The sequence below is a fragment of the Eschrichtius robustus genome, chromosome 11 (genome assembly GCF_028021215.1).
Source record: "Eschrichtius robustus isolate mEscRob2 chromosome 11, mEscRob2.pri, whole genome shotgun sequence".
Lineage (NCBI taxonomy): Eukaryota > Metazoa > Chordata > Mammalia > Artiodactyla > Eschrichtiidae > Eschrichtius > Eschrichtius robustus.
The window spans coordinates 108,984,499-109,006,187 of record NC_090834.1 but is presented as its reverse complement, the minus strand read 5'-3'; the positions used below and the strand labels follow the sequence as shown (position 1 = coordinate 109,006,187).

Below are 21,689 nucleotides of genomic sequence, written 5' to 3'. Positions count from 1 at the left end.
CGCGCACCGCCCCCCGGAAGCCCCGCCCCCGCCTCCTCATTGGGCCACACGCCTGCACCTCCGTCACGTGAGAAAAACGCTCGCCGGCTACGCCGTCACGTGACAGAGTCCGTGCTCCGGGGGGGCGGTCACGTGATTCGGGAGCGCCGGGCGCCTTTCTGGCTTGTCTCTTCGCGGGGTCCGGGGCCTCCCTCGGCCCTTCAGCGCCCCGGGTGAGCCGGGCCTGTCAGCGGGGCCCACCGCGGCTGCGCGCCCGAACGCAATGCTCTCAGAGGGTGTGGGGGAGCGAATCCGGAGATGTGCGGGCGAGCCCGCCTGGGTCACTAATTTAGAACGGATTTTCTGGGCGTCTGTCGGGGGTACGGGGTCGAAGGCAGACCGTCGCACCCAATCCGAGCCGGGGACACGCACAGAAGCAGCAACCACCGGCTCTAAAAAGAAATTAAAGCACGTTGCAGCAGGATCCCGGGGTGGGAAGTGGCTGTTCGCTCTGGCTTCGAGGATCCTGCGTTGACCCCGAAGAAGAGAAGATTCTCCGGACAGAAAGGGGTAGAAGGGTGTGGCTGGCAGGGGAAGGCGAGAGTAAAGACTCAGCGGTGCATGGGGCTTTGCCCCCGTTGGGAGGGAAGTGAGTCTGTGAGAGGAGGGGTGAGCGCTGCCAAATGATGAGGGTGACTAACGGGAAGCGCTGGAAACGTTTTCTGAGGGTAGACGCATGCGTATGTGGCCCTTTGAAAAACGACCAAGGCACCGTGCCAAAGGAGGGGCTTCATCGGCGGGCAGGTGTTCCCCTAGTCCTGGGCCTCAGTCCTCCGCTGCGTGAACTGGAAGGGAAGTCCTGGAGGGGCTCCCTGACCTCTAGTTCCCTGCAGCACCCAGTGTGCTTTGAAGGGCCCTGGGCACCACTGCGTTCCTTTAGTGCCCATCTGGACTTGCCCCTCTGGTACTGTCCCCAGTGAGGAGGCCGTGTTTGTCTGTGGGCCCCTTGCCCTCCTGCTCCTGGCCTGCAGTTCTGGACCCCACTTTGTTTCTTCCTCTCCTTGCCCTCAGCTCTGCTCCCTCAGGAGCACTGGGGGAGGTTATTCTTGCCTTTTAGGGGGGTCCGTGTAAATGGTACCACCTCTACCCAGACATTTAGGTCAGTAAACCTGGAGTCATCCTTGACCCCATGCTGTCCCGCACCCTACATACTACAAGCCTCCAGCAAGCCCTGACTGCTCTGCCTCTCACACAGATGGCAACTTCGTCCTCCTCTCCCATGTCCACGGCCATCGTCCTGGCTCAGGCCACCATCATCTCTCACCCGAATGACTGTGGGAGCTCCCTGGGTGGTTCCCTGTCTCCTCCAGTGCTCTCTCCAAGCAGCATCAATGTGACCTTCCTAAAATGTCAATTGTGTCATGCCTCTCCCTGGTGTAAACCCTGCAGTGGTTCCCAATTACTATACTTGCCATCAAATCTAAACCCCTTGGGGATTCCCTGGCAGTCCGGTGGTTAAGACACCACGCTTTTCACTGCTGAGGGCATGGGTTCAATCCCTGGTGGGGGAACTAAGATCCAGCAAGCCGTGAGTCCTGGCCGCCCCCCAAAAAATTCTAAACCCCTTACCCCAAACCTGCAGGAAGGAGCTGGCCCCACCCTTCTCTCCACCTGTCTGTGGCCTTCCTGTGCAGCAGAACTGGCCCCATCAGTTCCCTGAACCAACCACATCCTTTTCCACCTTGGGATCTCTGCAAAGCTGTTCCCACCACTTGGAATGCTCTTTCCCCTTCTCCCATGCTGGCGCCTTCTCTTCCTAGGGCTCAGCTTCAGTTGCCCATCCTCAGATAGGCCTTCTCTGCTTCCCCCTCCACCCCCACCCACCCGCATTGTCTAGCCAAGCCCTTGCTCTGGGTCATCCACAGCACTTATCCCAACTCAACATTATTTCATAGTGTCTACTTCTTTAATGCCCCTAGTATGTCAGCCCCATGAGGGCAGGGACCTAGTCTGTTTTGTTTGTTACTGTATCCCTCTGCCTCCCACAGGGCCTGGCCCTCAGCAGGTGATCAGTAAGTATGCGTTCAGTGAATAGGTGTGTGACCCAAGTGTAGCTGAGTTGCCTCTGGTTCCCTCGTAGCACGTAGCACGGTGCTGTGATGAAAGGAACAAAACTTCCAACCTCTGCCCACAGTCCCACAGTCCAACCCTTCCGTGGACGATAGCTGTCTCCCCACATTATGTGCAAACCCTCCCACCCAAGGAACCTAGCATTCGTTATTCTCTTCCTTACTTTCCTCCTTCTCTCTGGATCTCGCCCTCTCTCTTTTTATTCCAGTGAAAATCAGCAGAGCCTTCACGGCTTCTCCACCTCTTCCCCACAGCCATTGCCGGAGCAGCCTAGCTGGAACAGAAGATAGATGCCAAAACTCCTTGGAAGGCAGGGAGGGGAAGGTGTGACTAATCGCACACCCGTGCCTCTGCCCCTGACACCTATGGGACCAGTAGGGTCCTGTGGCCTCAAGGTCTTTGGAGCAAGGCCCCCGGGGGAGGGAGAGGGAGACATAAATGCTTTAGGACTTTCTTTTCTTTTTTTAAAAAATATTTATTTATTTATTCGGTTGTGCTGGGTCTTAGTTGCAGCAGGCGGACTCCTTAGTTGAGGCATGTGAACTCGTAGTTGCGGCGTGCATGTGGGATCTAGTTCCCTGACCAGGGATCGAACCCGGGCCCCCTGCATTGGGAGTGCACGGAGTCTAATCCACTGCACCACCAGGGAATTCCCAGCGCTTTAGGACTTTTGATGAGTCTTTCTTACGCTGCACACACACACCTGCTAAAAGCTGGGAATCACCTGACCCTTCTGAAGGGTTCAGACATGAGAAAAGAGCCTAGAGCTGGGACTCGGGAGTTCTGGGTCTCTGGTCTGTGCTTCAGCGCTGACTTGCTGTGTGACTTTGGGCGAGTCCCTCCTGTCTCTGCGGCTGTACTTTGTGGTTGGTGGCACGAGATACTCATTGAGGTCCCTTCCCACCTTGATGTACTGTGATCCTGAGGGGGCCCTTCGGCTTCCCTGAGCCCATCACCTAGCCACAGCTCTGGAGAGGAGCTGGAATTGGCAGGCCTGCTTCCCCCAGGCTGTGGGGCTGGAAGGGAGCTCTCCAATTGGAGGCCAAGCAGCCTCTCCAGGCTTGCAGTTGGCATAGCCAAAAAGGCCTTTCAGGTCCAGAAGGGAGAACACACAACGGGGAACGAGGACCTTGTGACTCCAGCCCTGCTACAGACAGCCTCAAGCAAGTTGAGGCCCTTCTCTGAGCCTGTTTCCTCCTTGATAAAATGAGGGGGTTGGATGAGATGCTCTCTCAAGATCCTTTCAAATCCCACATTCTTACGGTCTTCACCATACCCCACAGTAGAGGTGGTCTCCTGCAAGTACACAAGTATGTGATTGTGTGGGAGTGTGTGTGTGTGTGTGTGTGTGTGTGAATGTCAGAGGTGGATACGGAACGGATGAAGGTGGTTACCATTTCAAACTTTTAAACTAATTTTCTGTCTGGAAATTTCTTCCGTTCAACCACCGCTTCTCACTCAACTGGTTACGTTTGAAATCGCAGAATCCTCAGAGCTCAGTAATTCGTTCATTTAACACGTGTTAGACACGCTTTCCTAAGTGTAGGAAAGAAAGCACACGATGAAAATCCCTGCCCTCGTGGGCTTCCACTCGACTGGAGAGAGACAAACCAGAGGGCCTGACTGTGCCAAAGCCTCTGGCAGAGTCTGCTGGGCTGCGCACACGGGAGACGGGATTTGCCTGGTGACTCTGGGGTTGCCGAGTGGGCAAGGGAGCTCTGAGCTGCTGGGGGCACTGAGCTGGTGGGGCTCTACTTGCCCACCTATCATGCCTTTGTGGCACACCAGGTGCCTCGAGCCCCCAGAGGCAAGCCCTGCCTGGGCCTTTCTTGTTCACTGGCATTTCTCCCAGCAACCAGAACAAGCCTGGCACATAGCAGTGGTTTAATAAACATAGGGCAGATGCCCCAAGAGTATAGGGTTCAGAGAGGTTACAAGACTTGAAGCCAGGGACTTCCCTGGTGGCGCAGCGGTTAAGAATCCACCTGCCAATGCAGGGGACACGGGTTCGAGCCCTGGTCCGGGAAGAGCCCACATGCCGCGGAGCAGCTAAGACCGTGCGCCACAACTACGGAGCCTGCGCTCTAGAGCCCGTGCTCCGTAACAAGAGAAGCCACCCCAAGGAGAAGCCCGCACACCACAACCAAGAGTAGCCCCCGCTTGCCGCAACTAGAGAAAGCCTACGTGCAGCAACAAAGACCCGACACAGCCAAAAAATAAATAAATAAAGCCCTTAGTTCACACGGTCAGTGTTGCTGTTACTGTGATTGCTGTGTCCTAGCACCTCCATCTCTGGCGTGACCCCCTCATGGTATTCTGGGGTCAGGACCAGGGACAAAATACATCATCAGCACGGACGAAGCCAGGATGAATCCGTACAAGGAACTGAGAGGGAAATCCCCCCACAGAAACATTACAGAGGAAAGTTCTGGAGGCCACGAACTGGAAAATACTCAGAGAATTGGGGTTGGGGTAAAAGTCAGCCCCAAGAAGAGGCGTGGGTGTAGGCGGGGCTGCGTGCCGCCCCTTGATTCTACGCCCCTTGATTCTGGGCCCTCGGTGTGCCCTCTGCCCCACCAGCTGCTGGAGGCTGGCATGAGGTAATGGCTGTGCCCACACTGCCAGGCTCCAGGCACAGGTCAGAGACCAGGTCCCTTCAGACTGCAGGGCTGAAGGTGGAGGGAGATGGGATGGAATTTTTAAACCCGCTGATGGGAAGGGGAAGCTCAGGCTTGTTCACCAAAACCTGGCATGCTGGAGTTACAGGGCCCCCTTGGAGCACAAGTGAGGTAAGTTTAGGACAAATCAAAGGCAGCGTGCTTCACCCAGCAGGGGAGGACTCCGATGGAACTCATTACCCCAAGATGTGGTCTCGGCTGGAAGTATAAATAGCTTCACAAAAGGTTTAGATAAATCTGTGGATGACAGCTCCATTCATGGGTTAGAAGGGAGGGAAGTTGTTTGTGGCCTGTGGGCCCGTGGGGAAAGCATCAGGGAGGCGACCTGGCCTCCCTGAGACCACCCCTCGGGGCCCCTGTTGGAGGCCGGCTTTGGGCCGAGGGGACCCGGGCAGCAGTGTCGGTGTTCCTACAGCCTGGAGCCCAGCCTGAGTCCCCAGGCCCTTTCCTCAGTGCCCCCATCCCTCGCCATCCGCTGTTTCTCGGGAGCCATGGGACCACCCGCTCTGGGGAAAGCGCCCTGTCCTGGCTGTCCCCTAAGGGACCAGCAGAGGGAGACAGACACCGTGTCCAGTCCCAGCTTCCAGCACAGAGACCAGGTTGGTCTGCCCTGGGGAGGGCAAGCAGGCACCCAAGGGTCCCAGCTCGGTGTCCAACACGGGGCTAGGCGCCCAAGGAGGGAGGGGCCCAGAAGGCATCCTCCCTGGCCAAGGGGGGCTTCCTACGGTGCCGGGGGGGGTGCGGGGAGGAGGAGAGACTTCAGAGAACTGGGGGCAGGGCGGGGATGAGGCCACTAAGAGCAGGGCGGCTCTGGAGCCATCTTCCCTCTGTCCCTGCAGACCCCCAGCCCCTGGTGGGCAGGGTGCGGTCTCCGTAGGACCACGCTGTTCCGCGGGCACATACAGGAGGTGCTTCAGAATGCCTTGAGGGGGGCGACTGAGCCCCACAGGCCCGAGTGCCAGCTCCTCCCGGCCCAGGAACCGGTTCCAGGCCAGGTGTGGTTCCCCAACTTTGGCTGCTCGGCTTCTCCCCAGCCACCCTCAGAGTCTCCCTTGACATCCCCCTGACCTCTGACCTCTCCCTTCTCGGCACTACAGCCGTTCTCACACCTGTCCGAGCTCTTGAGTCCCTGTTTCATTTAACAATGAAATTTTCATTTTGCAGCCGTCAGCGGCGGAAACTGACACGTGCTCAGGGTGCTCTGCTGAGGATCACGAGGTGGACCTCCCTGTGTCCATCCTTTCCGCTCTGGCCGGCCCTCCTCCAAGACACTGACCCCCTGTGAGGAGGCTGTCTGGGATGCCGGAAGCAGATGCTCAGGATCATTTATCGTTGGAGGAAAGCTGAGCAGCGGCCCAACTCCAGAACTCTCTAGAGTTCTGTGTCTGTGCCCAGTGTGGGGAGTCAGCCTGGGGGTGCTGGGGACAGGCCTCAGGAAGAAGGCAGAATGGAAAGAACAGAGTAGGTACAGACAGACAGACTTGTAGACATGGAGGCTTGCAGGGGTCAGGGCACATCATTAGCAGAGGTGGGAGGATAGGGCATGAAGGGCAGATAATAATAATATTTAACCTTGTCGCGTGTTAAGTGCCAGAGATTTGACTTGTGTTAACTCAATCATCCCTTATTCTGAGGAAGGCACCATTATCATCTCCCCTGTCTTATGCAAGAGAAAACTGAGGTGTAGAGGGGTCAAGTGGCTCGCCCAAGGTCACACAGCTGGTGAAGGCGGAGCGGCACCCTCACGTGCTGTCAAGCTCCCAGCGGTGCTGGGACAGCCTCCCAGAGGTGCCAAGTGCAGTCTGTCCTCTGACCCCCTGCCCCCCGCCCCGGGGCCCCTGTGGAACCCAGACAGTCTGGAGAAAGCCTGAGACGGCTGAAGGAGGAAGGCTGGTGGGAAGGAGGGGACAGAGCGGGAGGAGCCGGCAGTGACTCAGCAGGGCAGGATAAGGATCTTCCTGCAGGATAAGGGAGAGGTAACCCCACTCCTCTGCCGGGTGCCGGAGTCACAGAGCCTGAGGCATGGGTTGTCCAGGGCAATGGAACATCCCGGAGAATGGCGGGGGAGCTCCTGGCGGACGACGGGGGTGGTGGTGGAGCCCCTGGGGGTATCCTTCCTGCCACTGTCCTCACACACCCATCACCCTGACATCCTTGCAGACGGGGAGCGAGCCCAGGTAGGGCAGGGGAGAGGCAGGCAGCAGGACCTGGTTCCTCTCCTCGGCCGGGAGGCAGGGGCTGTGGGCGCCGTTTATCTCGGGAGGCCTGAGCTGGGCCAGGTGTAGGTGGGGGACGCAGGGCTATTGCTAAGGTAGGAGGAGGCCTTTGGCCCCGGGGTTTCCGCTGACATCACAGCCAGCTCAGGGTGAGGCAGGGCCCTCTGGGCTCCTGCCCCTGGAAGAAAGGGGAAAGTGCACTCCCCGCCACCTTTCCTCCCCCTGCTGCCCTCGGTGGCCCCTGCGCCTGCACAGTCACGCTGGAGCATGCGCCGCAACGGTGGAGGGGCGCCCCTCCTGGGGTGCAAGTCCCTGGCGGCGGCTCGCTTTGCAAGCCACACGGCCGGTCTGGCCCTCGGGAGGTACAGCCTTGTACGCCTTGCCTGTGTACGCTCTGTGCACAGGCAGCCGTCTGCCTTCCAGCTCAGTGCTCATTCCATGATTCAAACTCACTGCTCTGCTCACGGAATCTACAATTCCAGCTGAGGGGACTGGAGTGGTCCTGGGCTGGCACCTCTCACCGACCCAGGAGGGCCACATGGCATGGCTGGCCCAGTCAGTCGTGTGTGGCGGGTCGCGGGCAGGAGAGCCCAGGTCTCCTGCTCCAGGCACATGGGGACTCTCTGTCCCAGAGAACGTGCTCGTGTCCTGAAGAGAGAGACCAGGTGTGCCCCAGGTTAGATGCCTCACAGCCAGGGGTGCTCAGCACGTGCTGCTGTCTCCGCATCCAGCCTCTTCTCCTTTCAAGAGTCCCTGCGCGCCTGCGCCGTGGGGGCAGTTAAGAGGGCGAGGTGCTGAAGGCAAATGGTCCTCAGTTCCAGCCCTGGTTCTACCTCCTGGTGTGACCTTAGACAAGTGACTTCATCTCACCAAGCCTCAGTCCCCTCGTGTGTAAAATGGGGAAACAACAGTTCTTATTTTCTAGGGTTATTGTAAGAATGGAGTGAAATCATTCACATAAAGCCTTAGCACAGAAGCTGACTCGTGGTGACAGCTCAGTACGTTTCAACGCTTGTCATGAGTTAAGCCTGAGAGGCGCAAAGGAGCAGCGTGTCACCAAGGAATGCCAGGCGTTGCAGCAGGCTGGCGGAGTCTGTGGGGCGGGCCGCTGCCTCTCCTGCCTGCGCACAGGCCAGCCTCTGCCTCTCGACCCCAGGGCCTCCTAGGCCTCCTCTCTGTGTCCTTGGCACCTGGCACAGAGTTGGAACTCAAGGAATGTTTGGTGAACAAATGAATGAACGAGTGAATGTCCTTACTCATCTCTGTGGGCTTCTCCAATACCACACTCCTGCTCACCTACCAGGAGGGGACTGGACCAGAGGCTTCCCCAGACACCCGAGGGGTCAGGGCCCCTTTATTGCCAGTTCTGCATCTGTGTGGGACATGGGGCCTTTGGGGCATATAGAGAGCCTTCCCTGGGGATGCCAGTTATGGGGGGAGGAGGGGAGGCAGGAGGGAGGGGTGGAACCCTAGCCTGTCCCTGAGCCAACACTGACTCACCCCCAGCCCCTTGGAGGGCAGCTCAGTCGTCTCTGGGTGCCAGCCCTGCCCCCTACCCAGACACACGCTTTGAGGCCTGACCTCTACCCCCTGCGGAGGGTAAGGACTGAAGTCTGGAAGGCCAGAGAGGACATCGAAACAGCATCCTCCTCAGCAGCTCGCTGATACTCCCACCATCCCGTGGGAAGGGAGGCAGAGGTGGTCGTAGCGCATTCTGCTGAGAGGTGGTGGGCTTGTCCCCAGGCCCGCCGCCCAATTGGAAGCCTGGCATCCTGACTCCCAGTCCTGCCCTGTGCCCTCTGCCCACTGCAGGCAGCCCCGTGAGCTACGCCCAGTGCGACCCACCGTGGGGCTTCGGCCTGTGGTTGGTTGCCGCTGCCCCTCCTGCCATCCAGCCACATTTCCACCCAGAAGCTCCACCTCCTCCCAGAGCTCTCCTTCCCTCCTCATCCTCTGATCTCAGTTTAATGAGTGTCCCTTGTCACAAGACTGTGAGATTCTTGAAGGCAGGGGTGGGTTTTCCTTGTCTCTCTGTCCTTTACAGGACCTGGCACCCAGCAGGGGCTCAGGAAATACCTGTGCAACGCTTCGTGGGACAGATGGATCTGGAGCTCAGGGGGCCAGTGTCTCCTCTAACCTCTGCCCTGCCCCCAGCAGCAATCCCAGATCGTGAGAGCTGGCAGGGCCCCGAACAAACATCCCTTTCTGAGAGCCACAGGGGTGCAGGAGCTTCCCCAAGGTCCCCAGCTGGAAATCAGAGGGCAGCCACCTGTGCCCACCACCCCACAGAAAGCCTGGAGGGGTTCTCGCTGCTCTGCTTCTCCCTTCTCCCCGCAACTCCCTCAGCCCAGCCCCCTTTGGGACTTGGCAGAATAAAGGCACAGTCTTTATTCTAGCCCCTACCCTAAACCAACTGGCAGCTCCTAGCCTGCTGCCTTTGCCCAGACATGGCAGAGGGGCACTGGCAGCTTGGAGACGGAGTTGATTTTCCCTTTGGCAGTAGGGAAGATGGGGGAGGGGAGAGGCTTGCCCCCCACCCCTCCCCGCCAGCCAGGTGAGGGGAGAGGGCAGGGATGCGAGTCCAGACAAGAGGCAGAGGGAGAACACGACTTCCCCAGCTTGTAGGGTCACGGCATCAAGCCCGGGGCTGTGTGGAAAGCCAGTTGTCCCTGCACCCAGCTGGCCTGGGTCCCCACTTCAGAGCTGCAGCCCTTGGTTCCTGCAGACTGAGGCTTTCTCTCTCGACTCCCGAGGTGAACGTTTGCTGGCGGGGGTGAGGGCATGGGAAACTTTCCTCCCCTTCCACTGCAGTCCGCTCCTCTTTGTGTCCCCTGCCCCGTCCCTTCTTTTCTCCCTCCTCTTCCCTCAGCACCCCCCTTCCTTCGGCTCCCCTCTCCCTCTTTCCCCTTTCTCCCCTGGCCCCTCCTCCTCCCCCGTGTTGGGGCTGCTTTCTCCCTGACTCAGCAAGGTGCTTTATAAGGTGCTGAGGGGCTCAGCCAAATCCAAACCACATTGTCTGTGCAGACACTCGGGGCAGGCTGCACACCAGGGGAGAAGGACTTGAGAGGCTCCCTTCTCCCCTTCCCGCTCCCCTCCCTTCTGTGGCTCCCTCCCTCTGCGAGGGGACCTCCTGGCCAGCCTCAGTGACAGTCACCCACTGGGCATCTGCCTCCTTGACCTTGGCCTGGGCATCAGAAGATCTTCGGGCTCACTGGCCAAGAATGTCATTCAAACTCCACGGCGTTCTGGCTGGGGGAGGGGCGGGCGGGAGGGCCCCCCACCCAGCACTTTTGCAAAGGGCCCCTCCAAGGCAGGTTTCATCAGAGCTGCTCCTGACGCCCCAGAAAATCTCCTGCCCCCAACCCCCCACCAGCTCCCCTTTCTCAGCTCATTTTCTCCTCGTTTAGGAAATAAAAGAAAGAAAGCGGAAAAAAACACCCCAAAACAAACCCAACAACAAAGTCTGTCCCACTCCAGTGAGGTAATTGAAAACAAACTTCTTCCCCACCCCCCCAACCCCCCCATCCCAGTTCTCGAAGTGCAGAAAAGGGAAGAGCTGCCCTGGGAACCCAGCGCTGGTCATGCCCACGCCGCCTGCTCTGACCCACAGGCTGGAGGGGCTATGGCAGGGTGGGCACGGTGCCCTTCCTTCTCGGGGCAGGGGGGCGGGGGCCCAGGGCAGGAGTGGTGAGCGCAGGCTCTGATGCTATTCCAGAGAGGAATCACCTCTCAGGTCTGGCCCACCACCTCTCCCTCCTTGAAACAGCAAATAAACAACAACAAAAGCAACTTATTACCAAGTGATTTAATTGGCGGTCCCGTTCTAGAGCACTCAAGCCTTGGAGACCAAATGACCGTCCCCCAAGAAAAGTCACAGAGTGGGGATGTCTGCAGGCCCCCAGATGAGAGCTGTTTCCTTTGCACAGTCCTTGGCAGCCCTCTGTACAGGGAGGAAGGGAGACCCTCCAGGGAAGGTCTAGGCTATGGGTCCCCTAGGGATCCCGCCCGCCAAGTCCCAACCCAGGCCTGAGGGAAGGACGGAGGGAGAGAGCACTCCACACTCAAACCACCCCTACCCCAGCACCGGAAAAAACCTACAACCCAAGCCCCAAAGGCAGGAGAAAGCCGAATGGCTTCTTGGGGAAGCATTTCACAAGTGGGGACTCTTGGTCTGTCCATCGCCTTGAATTCGAGCGGTCCCGCTGAGTCACCCCTGAAGCCTCTGGTGTTGAAACTGGTCCGGTGCCTCGTGCTGATTAATGAATTACAAATCCCCCGCCCATGAGCACTCTCCTGGTGGCTGGGAAGAAGAATGAAGAACCCTGTGAACTTGAGAGAAAAACCCTCAGCCAAGTGCCCTCTTCTCTCCTCCACGCTGGGCAGTGGGCCTGTGTTGCCCTCTTCCTGCCCCCCACGGGGCATTGTGAGCCGGTTAGTGACCTGCCCCAGCCCCGGAGCCTCGCTTAGCCTCAGCTTTTGGAAATGGGACAGGCGGCGGGACAATAGGCAAGGGGGGCGGTCAGCCCAGACAAAGGGCAGCAGGAAAAACACCATCACTTGCTTCGAAGCCAGCTCGCTGGCATTTGGGAGGATGTGTCATTGCATTTACTCAGGGGGAGGGGGAGGGGAGGGGAGGGGAGGGGAGGGAAGGTTAGAGACGTGGAGGCAGAGGTAGGGTGAGAGCTGGGACCCCGCCGGGCAGGGGGCAGGCGCCCCGGGCCGACACCGAGGGAGAAGAAAAGGAGCGGCCGGCTCAATCCCCTGGCTCTTGGGAGTTTGCAGAAGCACAGATGCCCTCCCGCCCCCTCCCCCAGGAGGCCCAGGGTGGTACCGCCGCAGCCTCGCCTCACCTCACCCCCCCCTCGGTGTTGTGGGAGGGAGAGGAGACCCAGAAGCCCTCCCTTCCCTCCTCCCCCCTCCTCCCCCCACCCCGGGGAGGGCCGCTACAATTTGTGGTTACAGCTTTACACGTCAGAAAAAAAAAGTTTGCAGAATGTCCCACACCGAAAAAAAAAAAAAAAAATCCGAAACCGAGCGAAAAAAACCTGCGAGTGGGCCTGGCGGATGGGATTATTAAAGCTTCGCCGGAGCCGAGGCTCGCCCTCCCACTCCGCCAGCCTCCGGGAGAGGAGCCGCGCCCGGCCCGCCCGGCCCCCAGCCCCATGGACCTCCGAGCAGGTAGGAGCCAGGCGTCCGAGGCCCCGGACCCCCCACCCCCACCCCGCCCGGGAGCCGCGAGATCCGGTTCCCGTCCTTCCCCCCGGGAGTCCCGAGCCGGGGCCCGGCCGGGGAGCCTGGCGCTGCCCCCGCCAGCAGGGCTCGGGCCAGGGGACGCACGGCCGGGCGCCTTCGAGAGGGGCCGGGCGGGGACGCGGCATTCCTTGAGTCCGCTCGGCGGGGAGCCCCGGCGACCCGCAGACCTGGGAGGCGGCCACCTGGAGCCCGGCGAGGCGGGGTCGCGGGATCCCGGAGGAGAGAGCCCCGCGCAAAAGTCAGGGAGAGCGAGTCCGAGGCGGGAGCGGGGCTGCGGGAGGGAGACGCGGCGCGCGGGGAGGAGGGGGCCGGGAGAGGAAGAGGGAGGGAGGGAGGGAGGCACGGGGAGCCCGAGGCCGGGCCGGCGGGAGGCGAGGAGAGGCCGACACCTCGGGCCGCGCCGCTCTCCCTCCCCGGCCCGCCGGGAGGGGAGGGCGGGAAGGAGGGCGGGCGAGAGGAGAGAGGAGGGCGGAGGGCAGAGCGAAGCCTGGCTGGTCCGGGCCGGGCCGCGGGAGTCGCGGCTTCCTCGCTGCGCGCCGCGCGGCCGGAGCCCACCATGCTGCCCGCAGCGGGGGAGCCGGCGGCAGGTAGGGGCCGGGCGGCGGGGCGGGAGGCGGCAGCGAGCCCCCCGGGCCGGCCCGCCGTGGCCTGGGAGTGATTAGTGCGGGGGGCGGGCGCAGCCCGGCCGGACCGGGCAGGAAAGTCTGTCACCGGCCGGGGAGCGGAGGCAGCGGCCGCTCGGCCCCGGCGGCCCGCGGGAGGGCGGGCGGGCAGGGCAGGCAATTGACGCGCGGGAAAGGGCAGCGGCCCGGCCGAGCCGGGAGCCCGGCGCCCCGGACCCCGCCCCCGCCCCCGCCGCCGGGAAGGGAGAGACCGGGCGGGAGCGGGCCGGGGGCGGGGCCGGGGGCGCCGGGGCCACACAGGGGGAAGGCGCCGCCGCTTCGGGGAGGGGGCCGGGATCGAGAGGTCACCGCCGAGGGGGGAGGGCCGGCAGGGTTCTCGGGCCGAGCCCCTCGAGGGAAACCCCAAGTCCCCGGGCCTCGCCAGAGTCCCCTCATCCCTGCTCTCCCTACCTTCCTTCCCAGCAACTCCACACTGCGCTCCAGAAGCCCTCCCCAGACTCCCAAGCCCAGAGGACGCGTCCCTGTTTCCTCCTGCGCCTGGCCTGGCCCTCCCCCCTGGGGTAGGAGGGGGCTGCCAGGAGGGGAGGGAGCTGGAGGCTCGGCTCGGCAGGAGCGGTCCGAGCCTCGGAGAGAGGCTGTGGGTGGAGGCACTGGACCCACTCCTCTGTCAGGCGCTCTCTGACCCTGACCCATACAGGCTGACACCTCTGAGCTTTCACTGTCCCCACGGACCCCCTCCCGGCTCCAGGAGCACACAACTGTCGCCCCCCCGACCCCGTAGGACACAGGGATACATCCCCCTGACAGATCAGACCCATTCCCCCCACTGGCTCAGACACCCTCGCTGCCCTGGAGCCAGGCACTCAACCAGGGGAGGAAACGGGCATCAGGCAGAGGTGGCAGCAACTGTCACCCAGCAGCCCCAGAAGTCTCTCCTCCCAACTGATGTAGTGGTTCCCTCTCCCCCTGGCAGAGCCCTGCGCTGGGCCCGTTCACACTTCTGCACACCACCCCTCCGCACCAGCTACTCCGTTAGTGACACTTCACATTCCTCCCCACAATCCCACCTGCCTATTCACACCCTGGCTCCTGCACGCTCCCTCTGAGCCCCTCCCATAGCCGCTGGATAACAACACCCTTTCAAGCACACCCACACAGTGGCCGGACTATTTCCTTCATTTTGCCCCCGTGCCTGCCTTCTGCTGGCTGCCTAGCTCCCCGGCTCCACCCAGGGTCCTCTTGCAGCACGATCCGGACCCTCTTGCTCCAACAAAAGCCCAGCTCCTGGGTGGGAATGGACTCCACAAGGCTGGGAGGCTGGCCCGCCCATCTGTTTCTTTCCCTGGGCCTCAGTTTCTTCTTCTGTCATTTAGGCTGGACGAGAAGGGCAGGGAGGGGGCTGCTGAAGAGCACGGCAGAGATGGAGCGTCACGTGGTTTGGAATTTCGCATGCACAGTGCAACCCCTTCACACAAGCCCAGTCACCTGATGGGCTGGTGACAAAGTGAGGTCTCCTGACTTCTGGGCCCACGTGTACCCACTCACTAAGCCGATTCTCAGTTGCCTGGGGGATAGGGAACCAAGGAGAGGATGGAAGGGAGAGAAGGAACAGAGGGGAGGGCAGCCAGCGTAGAGGACAAGGAAAGATGGGCTGTTTCTTTGGGCCCTTCCCTTAGAAGGGGGGCTGGGAGGTGACCCCCACGGCCGTTTCCTGGATCTCACACCACAGTGGACCCACCACCCCCTAAACCGCTCGTCCCCTCAGCGCACCTCAACAGACCCCTCCAAGGTCACCAGGATGCCGGTCCTGGTCTGGCCTGAGGGTGGGGCCTCTCGCTCTGGCTCCCACATTCAGCCCAACACCTCTGGAGCTCTGCGATGCCTCCCTGGCTCCTACCTGTTGGGCTGATGGCTCTTAGCCACCAATCCCAGGTGCACGGTCTCCTGGCTGACCTGTCCTGCCCACCCTGACTACCCTGGCGCATTTGCACTGCTGAGCCCCCTACCTCCATTGCGTGAGGTCAAACTGGGGGAGACAGGCTGAGGGGGCAGCTGCCTAAACACACGCGTACACGGGTATGCCTGCCTGTGTAGCGGTGTCAGGGTGGCCATGCGCTTGCGTGGGCTGAGCATATGTGTGTGTGTGTGTTCATGAGGGGGGGCCTCGGTTCCCAGGGCCCAGGGATCTGGATGGAATTAGGGGCTGGCCCGGGCGGGGGCCAGGATGGGGGGTGGGGGGGCCGCAGCAGGAAACGTGAGCTGCTCTCATTAGCTCCTCACGTGCTCAGCTGGATTTATAAACACAGGGGAAGACGGGATGTAAACAATCAGTGGGCAGCAGCCAGAAGCAGAGCTGGGGCGGGGGCTGGGCGGGGGGCCAGGACTCGGGGAGGGGGCCCAGGACACAGCCCCCGGTGGCCGGTCCACCTGCACACCATGAGCCTGGAGAGGAGGATGGATGTGAGGGCTCCAGATGCCCACTGTGCTTGCCCTCCTAGGAACGTAGGCAAGCGGCGAGCTGTGCTGAGTTCCGGTGCTCACGACTAAACCACAGGTGTTCTCTGCCCCAGACGGCTTTCAGTTTTGCTGCCTAAGATATGGGACATCTTGCCCAGAGTGGAGGCTGTCCTAATAGAGGGTAGAGCCCTGTCACCTTACTCCTCTCCTGGCCTCTTCTCCCTCTGGATTTCTGAGGCTCCTTCCCTCTTTCTGGCTCTCTCCATGGGTCAATCCCGCAGCTCCTTCAGCTTCCCCCCCCGCCCCCCCCCCCCAGCCTTCAGTGACACAGTTACCTCAGAACTGAAATATTCCTGGAAACACCGGCCTTGTCTGGTTAATTTCACGAGCCGTTTTTCTGCCCAGATGACTTCGCTCTTGTTTTTCCAAAGGCTTCTCCCCCTGCTGTCCCTGTATAGGGAGCCAGTCCTCCCTAGGGATGTCCCGCAGGGCCCAGAAGGGGAGGGGGCAAACAAGGCCCAGAGCTGGGTTCCTGACCCCCACCCCTACCCACCCCCTCCCACCGTGGGCCAGGCAGAGCCCAGTTCCAGAACTCTGGCTAGCAGGGCTGCCTGGAGCAGGGTGGGGTAAAGAGGCGAGCCTAGTTCTCCACTGCTGCTTCAGCTGGGACCCTCGGCCTTGCCACTAACTGCGGAAAGAGACCAGACTCAATCCTGAAAGCTACCTGAAGGCTGCAAGGACCGCTGCCCACCTCAGCAGGTCTCCAGCCTCTGAAACTAACCCCACATTGTACCCAGAGGATCCTGGAGGTGACTCAGCCAGATAGCCAGGCTGAAGGCAGCAGAGGAGAAGGGCCTGGAATTGTGTTGGGATGTGAAGAACGGAGAATAGGAAGGAACTCAGAGAGTCAGCAAGAGCTAGGGGTGGAAAGGAAGAATGAGGAAAGGACCATTTGGGAGGGAAGCCACAGGCTGCAGGTGGGGAAGAGGAAAAGGGGAGCCTGTCTCCCCAGGGAGCAGTTATGAGGCTGATCCTGCTTTCTGTCCTAAAACACACGTGGGTGGCACACATACACTCACACAGACACACACACCCTCGAACCAAGAGCCCTCCACCCGAGAGGGCAGGGTTCCTGAGACTAGTGGCAGCCCTGCTACTGCATTCTATCCGTGAAGCCAGCCAGTAAAGCATCTGAAAGAGTCAGGACTGACCAGCTGCGCCATTGCAAAAGTTCCCACCTGAGCCCTGCGCTCTGTAAGAGACATTCCATAGAGTGTGAATCCTAAACCCCTCCTCGTTTGTAACCCTCTCTAAAGCCCTGACCCAGCGTTATGACTAAGTCTAAACCTACCTAGTCTTAGTCCTTTCTTAACTCCACACTTATCTTAAGTACAATCAAATTGTTAAACCCCCATCCAACTTATTTCTATCAAAGCAACGTATGTCATTGTAGAAAATTTGACAGTATATAATATAAACTAGAAGAAAGAAACCACTCGTGATTTCACACCTACCCAAGCTCAAAGCCCAAACTAGCCCTCCTCTTGCTGACAGGCCATGCATCACGCCATCTGACAGCTAAATCAACAAATTCACAAAACTTAGCCCCAGCCAACCCTCTGCCTGCCCAGACCTAACCACATCCCCCAGCTGAACTCAAGCCTCAACCACACTCAGTCAGCCAAATCCCAATAAACTAACCTGAAGCTTTGAAAGGAACCCAGTCCTTAAACCTAACCTAGCTCAATGCCAATTACAGCCTTACTCTACCCTAACCCTCATTGCCACTGCCAGTCCCAATGCCCACTGAATCCTGGCCTAGTGCTCTTGACCTTGGACCTCACCTAAAAGCTGGGAAAATCATGTTTCCCAACTGCCTAGTCTGTCCTCACAGCATTGACCCCTGGCCTCTGGTATCCTGCGGGGCCCAAACCCTCCAGCACCGTCAGCAGACAAGCCCTCCTCAGCAGATACATCATATTCTCTCTCTCTCTCTCTCTCCCCTCCCCCTCTCCCTCCCCCTGCCCCCTCTCTTCGCTGCAGGCTGATCACCAAGTCTCATTCAGGTCACACTTTTCCCCATCCAGTACCCTAGAGGAGAATGGGGCAGATCTCCACGCTGCAGCCAGCCTCTCAGAGTGACACTAAATCTCCTTCAATCTAAGTCTATCCTACACTTTCCACACCTGGGAATCAAATCCCAGAATGTACCCACCACCGCCTGCCCGAGCCAGCCCCGTGTCCTTCAGCCCGCCCCTGGTGGTCCACAGCTCCACCTTGCCTCTGACCCCGGTGGTTTGACCCTACGTCCTGCCTCTGGCTCAACTCCCACTCGTGGCCGCCTCTGGGGCGCCCCTCTCAGGGCCGACTTCCCTCAGCTTGAAGCTCTGACACGTGCTGTTTCCCAACCCCCTGGCTCCCCCCAAACTGCAGTGGGACCCGGAGGGTGGGAGAGGAGGCCGAGGTACACCTGGAACCCGGGAATACTGATTCTGATCCGCAGTCCCTTGGCCTGGCCCCCCCATGTACACACACACACACACACACACACGCACGCACGTGCGCACACACACATACGCACGTCGGCACACATAGCGACTTAGCTGACACACAAATACTCTCCAGTACCTCCTGGTAGACACACAGGCCAAGTCCTCTTCCTCAGACACAAACATGCCTCCATGCACACACTTTCTCAGGCCAGGAACACTCCCCTCCTCCACTCCCCCCACCTCCCATCTGGTGGTCCACCCTCACCCCCCTCCCAGCCCATGGTGGGGACAGACACCTGCGGGGCTGCTAGCTGCTTCCTGGACCGGGCCGGGCCACCCTCATGCCTCTCGCCGTCTCGTCCACAGGGGACTCGTGGGGGATGCTCGCGTGCCTGTGTGCCGTGCTCTGGCACCTCCCTGCAGTGCCAGCGCTCAACCGCACAGGGGACCCGGGGCCTGGCCCCTCCATCCAGAAAACCTATGACCTCACCCGCTACCTGGAGCACCAGCTCCGCAGCTTGGCCGGGACCTATGTGAGTATCCAGGGCAGCTCAGGGGCTGGGAGTTGGGTGAAGAATGGGAGTGGGGGAAGAGAGGCCAACTGGTGGGGGTCCTGGTGAATGATGGGGTGATGGGGAGGGGCTTTGGCTCCAAGCAGTCTCCCTGTCTGGCCTATCTCCCGCCTTTCCCTCTTAGGGAGGGTGGCCCCTCCTCCCCATCCCTGGCCCCAGGACTAGGCATGTGGGCAGGCCTCGCACCCGCCTTGGCCCATCGCCCCGCTGGCTGCCGGCCCAGCCGCCCGCCTCCCCCTGGGGGCCGGGGAAGTCTCCTCTGTTTACACCGTGTTGTGGTGTCTCTCGCGCACGGGTGGGGCTGGGTGGGGATGGAGGGGCCCCACCTCCCGTGCCTGTGTTCCAGCTCGTCTCTGCCCCAGACCTGGGGCCCTGCTGCTCTGGACCCATGGGCCTCCCTTCTGTCTGCCTCTCCCATCCTAGCTGGGCCTCCTAGGGGGGACTTGGGGGAAGGGGGCTGCAGGGAACCCAGGCCAGGAGTGGCAGGGGGTTCAGGGTGCGTATGGAAGCTGTGCCATAAGGATCTGGGGGCGGTCCAGAGGTGCTCAGAGAGCCCAGGAGAGGAGGAAGGAGGGTCAGGGTTCCAAGGACCGTGGGGAACTGGCCCCTCTTCCCGTGTTCCTCTTCCACATCCCAGACCCTACTTTGGAGCCAGGGAAAGAAAGGGGAGGAGGGTGGCGGGGGAGCTGGCTCCGGCCCCAGGACACACCGAGGAAATGAGTTTGTCTCTGTGCTTGTCAGCGTGGGAACCTCCCCCGGGCCCTTGCCTATCCCAGGCCTCGCCCCTCGCTTCTCCCTTTCTCTCCCAGCTGAACTGTCTCCCTCACCCTTTCCCTGGGCCCCAGGCCTCTCCCCGGAGGGTTGGCAAGGCTCTCTCCTCTTCCCTAGACTGTCTTCGATACCCTTCCGCCTGCCCAACTCTTGAGATGGCCTCAGTTTCTTCCTTCTGCAGCCTTGCGCCTATGAGTGCTTCTTTGGGGGCCTTAGTGAGTACCTTGTCCCCTACCCTTCAGCTGGTGGACCATGCGTGCCAAGGGGCAAAGGCAGCTCAGATGGTCATGAGCCCCTCTGCCTTTCCACCCAAGGAAGCTCGGATGCTCACGGGCCCCTCTGCCTTTCCACCCGCTCTTCCCTCTCTGGTTTCCCGTCCAGAAAACCTGTGCTTGACTGCTACCCCCCTAGCTCCCGACCCTTTTTCTCCCCGGGCTGCCAGATCTCTTGAAGGAGTGGTCTGCAGCCTCTGCCTCCACTTCCTCTCCACCCACTCACTCCTTAACCCCCTGCAATCTGGCTTCCAGGCCACTGGAACGGTCCTCTCCAAGGTCGTCAGGCACCTCCTTCTTGCCAAACCCAATGGCATTTCTAAGGTTCATTCTCCTCGCTCTCTGTTTTGCAGCCCCACTGCTGAGCGTTGCTGCCTTCTCGAACTCCTCACCTTGGCTCTGACTCTCCTGGTCTACCTTCACCTCTGCGGCCTGGCCTCCTGGGTCCTCGTGGCTCCTCTTCCTCTCTGTCCCGCCCCCACAGTGGGCGCTCTCCCAAGGCTGGTACTCTCAGCCAATCAGCGCGTCCTTCCTGAGTTTCTCCTGCGTGTTATTCTCTTTCTGCACTTCTCCATAGGAGATCTCATCACCCCCATTGCTTCAACTGTCACCTCCATGCAAATGACATCCCTGGAGAAACTTAGGGGAGGCCCACAAACAGAGAGGCCTAGTGCGGAGGTGGGGCCGGTGTCAGGGGACACAGGAAATAGCAGCTTTGGGGGCAGGTATCTCCGGGCAGGCAGGCAGGCGAGCTGGCTTCTCCGCCCCCCTCCCTCCCCATCGCCCTCTCCTTTTCACAGCTGAACTACCTGGGCCCCCCTTTCAACGAGCCTGACTTCAACCCACCTCGGCTGGGGGCGGAGACTCTGCCCAGGGCCACTGTCAACCTGGAGGTGTGGCGAAGCCTCAACGACAGACTGCGGCTGACCCAGAACTACGAGGCCTACAGCCACCTCCTGTGCTACTTGCGTGGCCTCAACCGCCAGGCCGCCACGGCCGAGCTGCGCCGCAGCCTGGCCCACTTCTGCACCAGCCTCCAGGGCCTGCTGGGCAGCATCGCGGGCGTCATGGCAGCTCTGGGCTACCCGCTGCCCCAGCCTCTGCCCGGGACTGAGCCCACCTGGACCCCTGGCCCTGCCCACAGTGACTTCCTCCAGAAGATGGATGACTTCTGGCTGCTGAAGGAGCTGCAGACCTGGCTGTGGCGCTCGGCCAAGGACTTCAACCGGCTCAAGAAGAAGATGCAGCCTCCGGCAGCCGCGGTCACCCTGCACCTGGAGGCCCATGGCTTCTGATCCCTGACCTTTACCACCGTCTCTTTCCCCTCCCCCTTCAAGCCCTGCTCCCACTCTGGGAGGGAGAAACGCGTACCCCAACACTTGTTGAGCCAGGAGACAGAAGCCATGAGCCTCTAGCCCTCCCTGGACTGGGAGGAGGGTGTGATGCAATAAGGCCCATCCCCTCCCCGCTTCCCTAAGTCCTACGGGTCTGGGGAAGAGGTGCAATAGGCCCCATCCCATTTCCACAGGACGTGATGCTCAAGGGAGCCCACAATGGTTCAAGTTGGTGCAAGGCTCTCACAGCTTCCTGCTCCCTGCCCACCACTTGCCAGTGCCCACCCAGCCCCTCAAGTGGCACTGCCAGGAAGCGTGCCTGGAGGGCAGGGAGGGGGCCACCATCGCACGTGCCTTTCTGGGGTGAAGCCCTTTGGCTGCCCTTCTCTCCTTAGATGGGTGTTGCTCCCCTACCCCCAAATAACTCAACACATCCAATTCAGGAAACAAACACAGTGGCAAGTCCAAACAGGAAGAGATGGGATCAAAAATGGAAGAGGTGGGATCTGCATTGGAGGTAATACTGAAAGCAGAGGGGCAGGGACAGACTGGACCCAGGGGTCCCCAAGGCAGTCGGTGGCACAGGGTGGCAACCAAAAGGACATTGCCTTGAATTTTCCTGCCAGCCCCAGGGTGCCTCCTCTCCGCCCCCTTTCCCAGGGTATCTGTGGGTTGCCCAGGCTGGGGAGGGCAGCCATGGCCACAGCCACAGAACTTCCTGAAAGTTTACATTGCAGTAGCATTTCGGGGTGCGGGGGGGCAGCTCCCCCAGGCCCTGCCCCCCAGCCCCACCCACTCATGACTCTAAGTTTGTTGTATTAATATTTATTTATTTGGAGATGTTATTTATTAGATGATATTTATTGCAGAATTTCTATTCTTGTATTAACAAATAAAATGCTTGCCCCAGAA

The 21,689-nt window shown here is 60.4% G+C and overlaps 1 protein-coding gene and 1 long non-coding RNA gene across 4 annotated transcripts; one reads left to right on the top strand and one right to left on the bottom strand.

Moving 5' to 3' along the window:
* Window positions 1-10,789: 10,789 nt before the first annotated feature.
* On the bottom strand, window positions 10,790-12,665 carry LOC137772366 (uncharacterized). The gene is made up of 2 exons (XR_011075469.1): window positions 12,424-12,665; window positions 10,790-11,303 (listed from the first exon to the last, which is right to left on the bottom strand). It is a non-coding gene; the product is annotated as an uncharacterized lncRNA (long non-coding RNA).
* Window positions 11,997-21,689, top strand: CLCF1 (cardiotrophin like cytokine factor 1). Of its 3 annotated transcripts, none has more exons than XM_068556249.1 (3): window positions 11,997-12,181; window positions 18,195-18,361; window positions 20,244-21,689. In XM_068556249.1, the coding sequence occupies exons 1-3, from the start codon at window positions 12,166-12,168 to the stop codon at window positions 20,736-20,738; spliced, it is 678 nt and encodes a 225-aa protein (XP_068412350.1). In that variant the 5' UTR covers window positions 11,997-12,165; the 3' UTR covers window positions 20,739-21,689. The 3 variants fall into 3 exon arrangements, with proteins under 3 accessions (XP_068412350.1, XP_068412351.1, XP_068412349.1); XM_068556250.1 differs by lacking the exon at window positions 11,997-12,181 and adding an exon at window positions 12,289-12,494; XM_068556248.1 differs by lacking the exon at window positions 11,997-12,181 and adding an exon at window positions 12,822-12,843.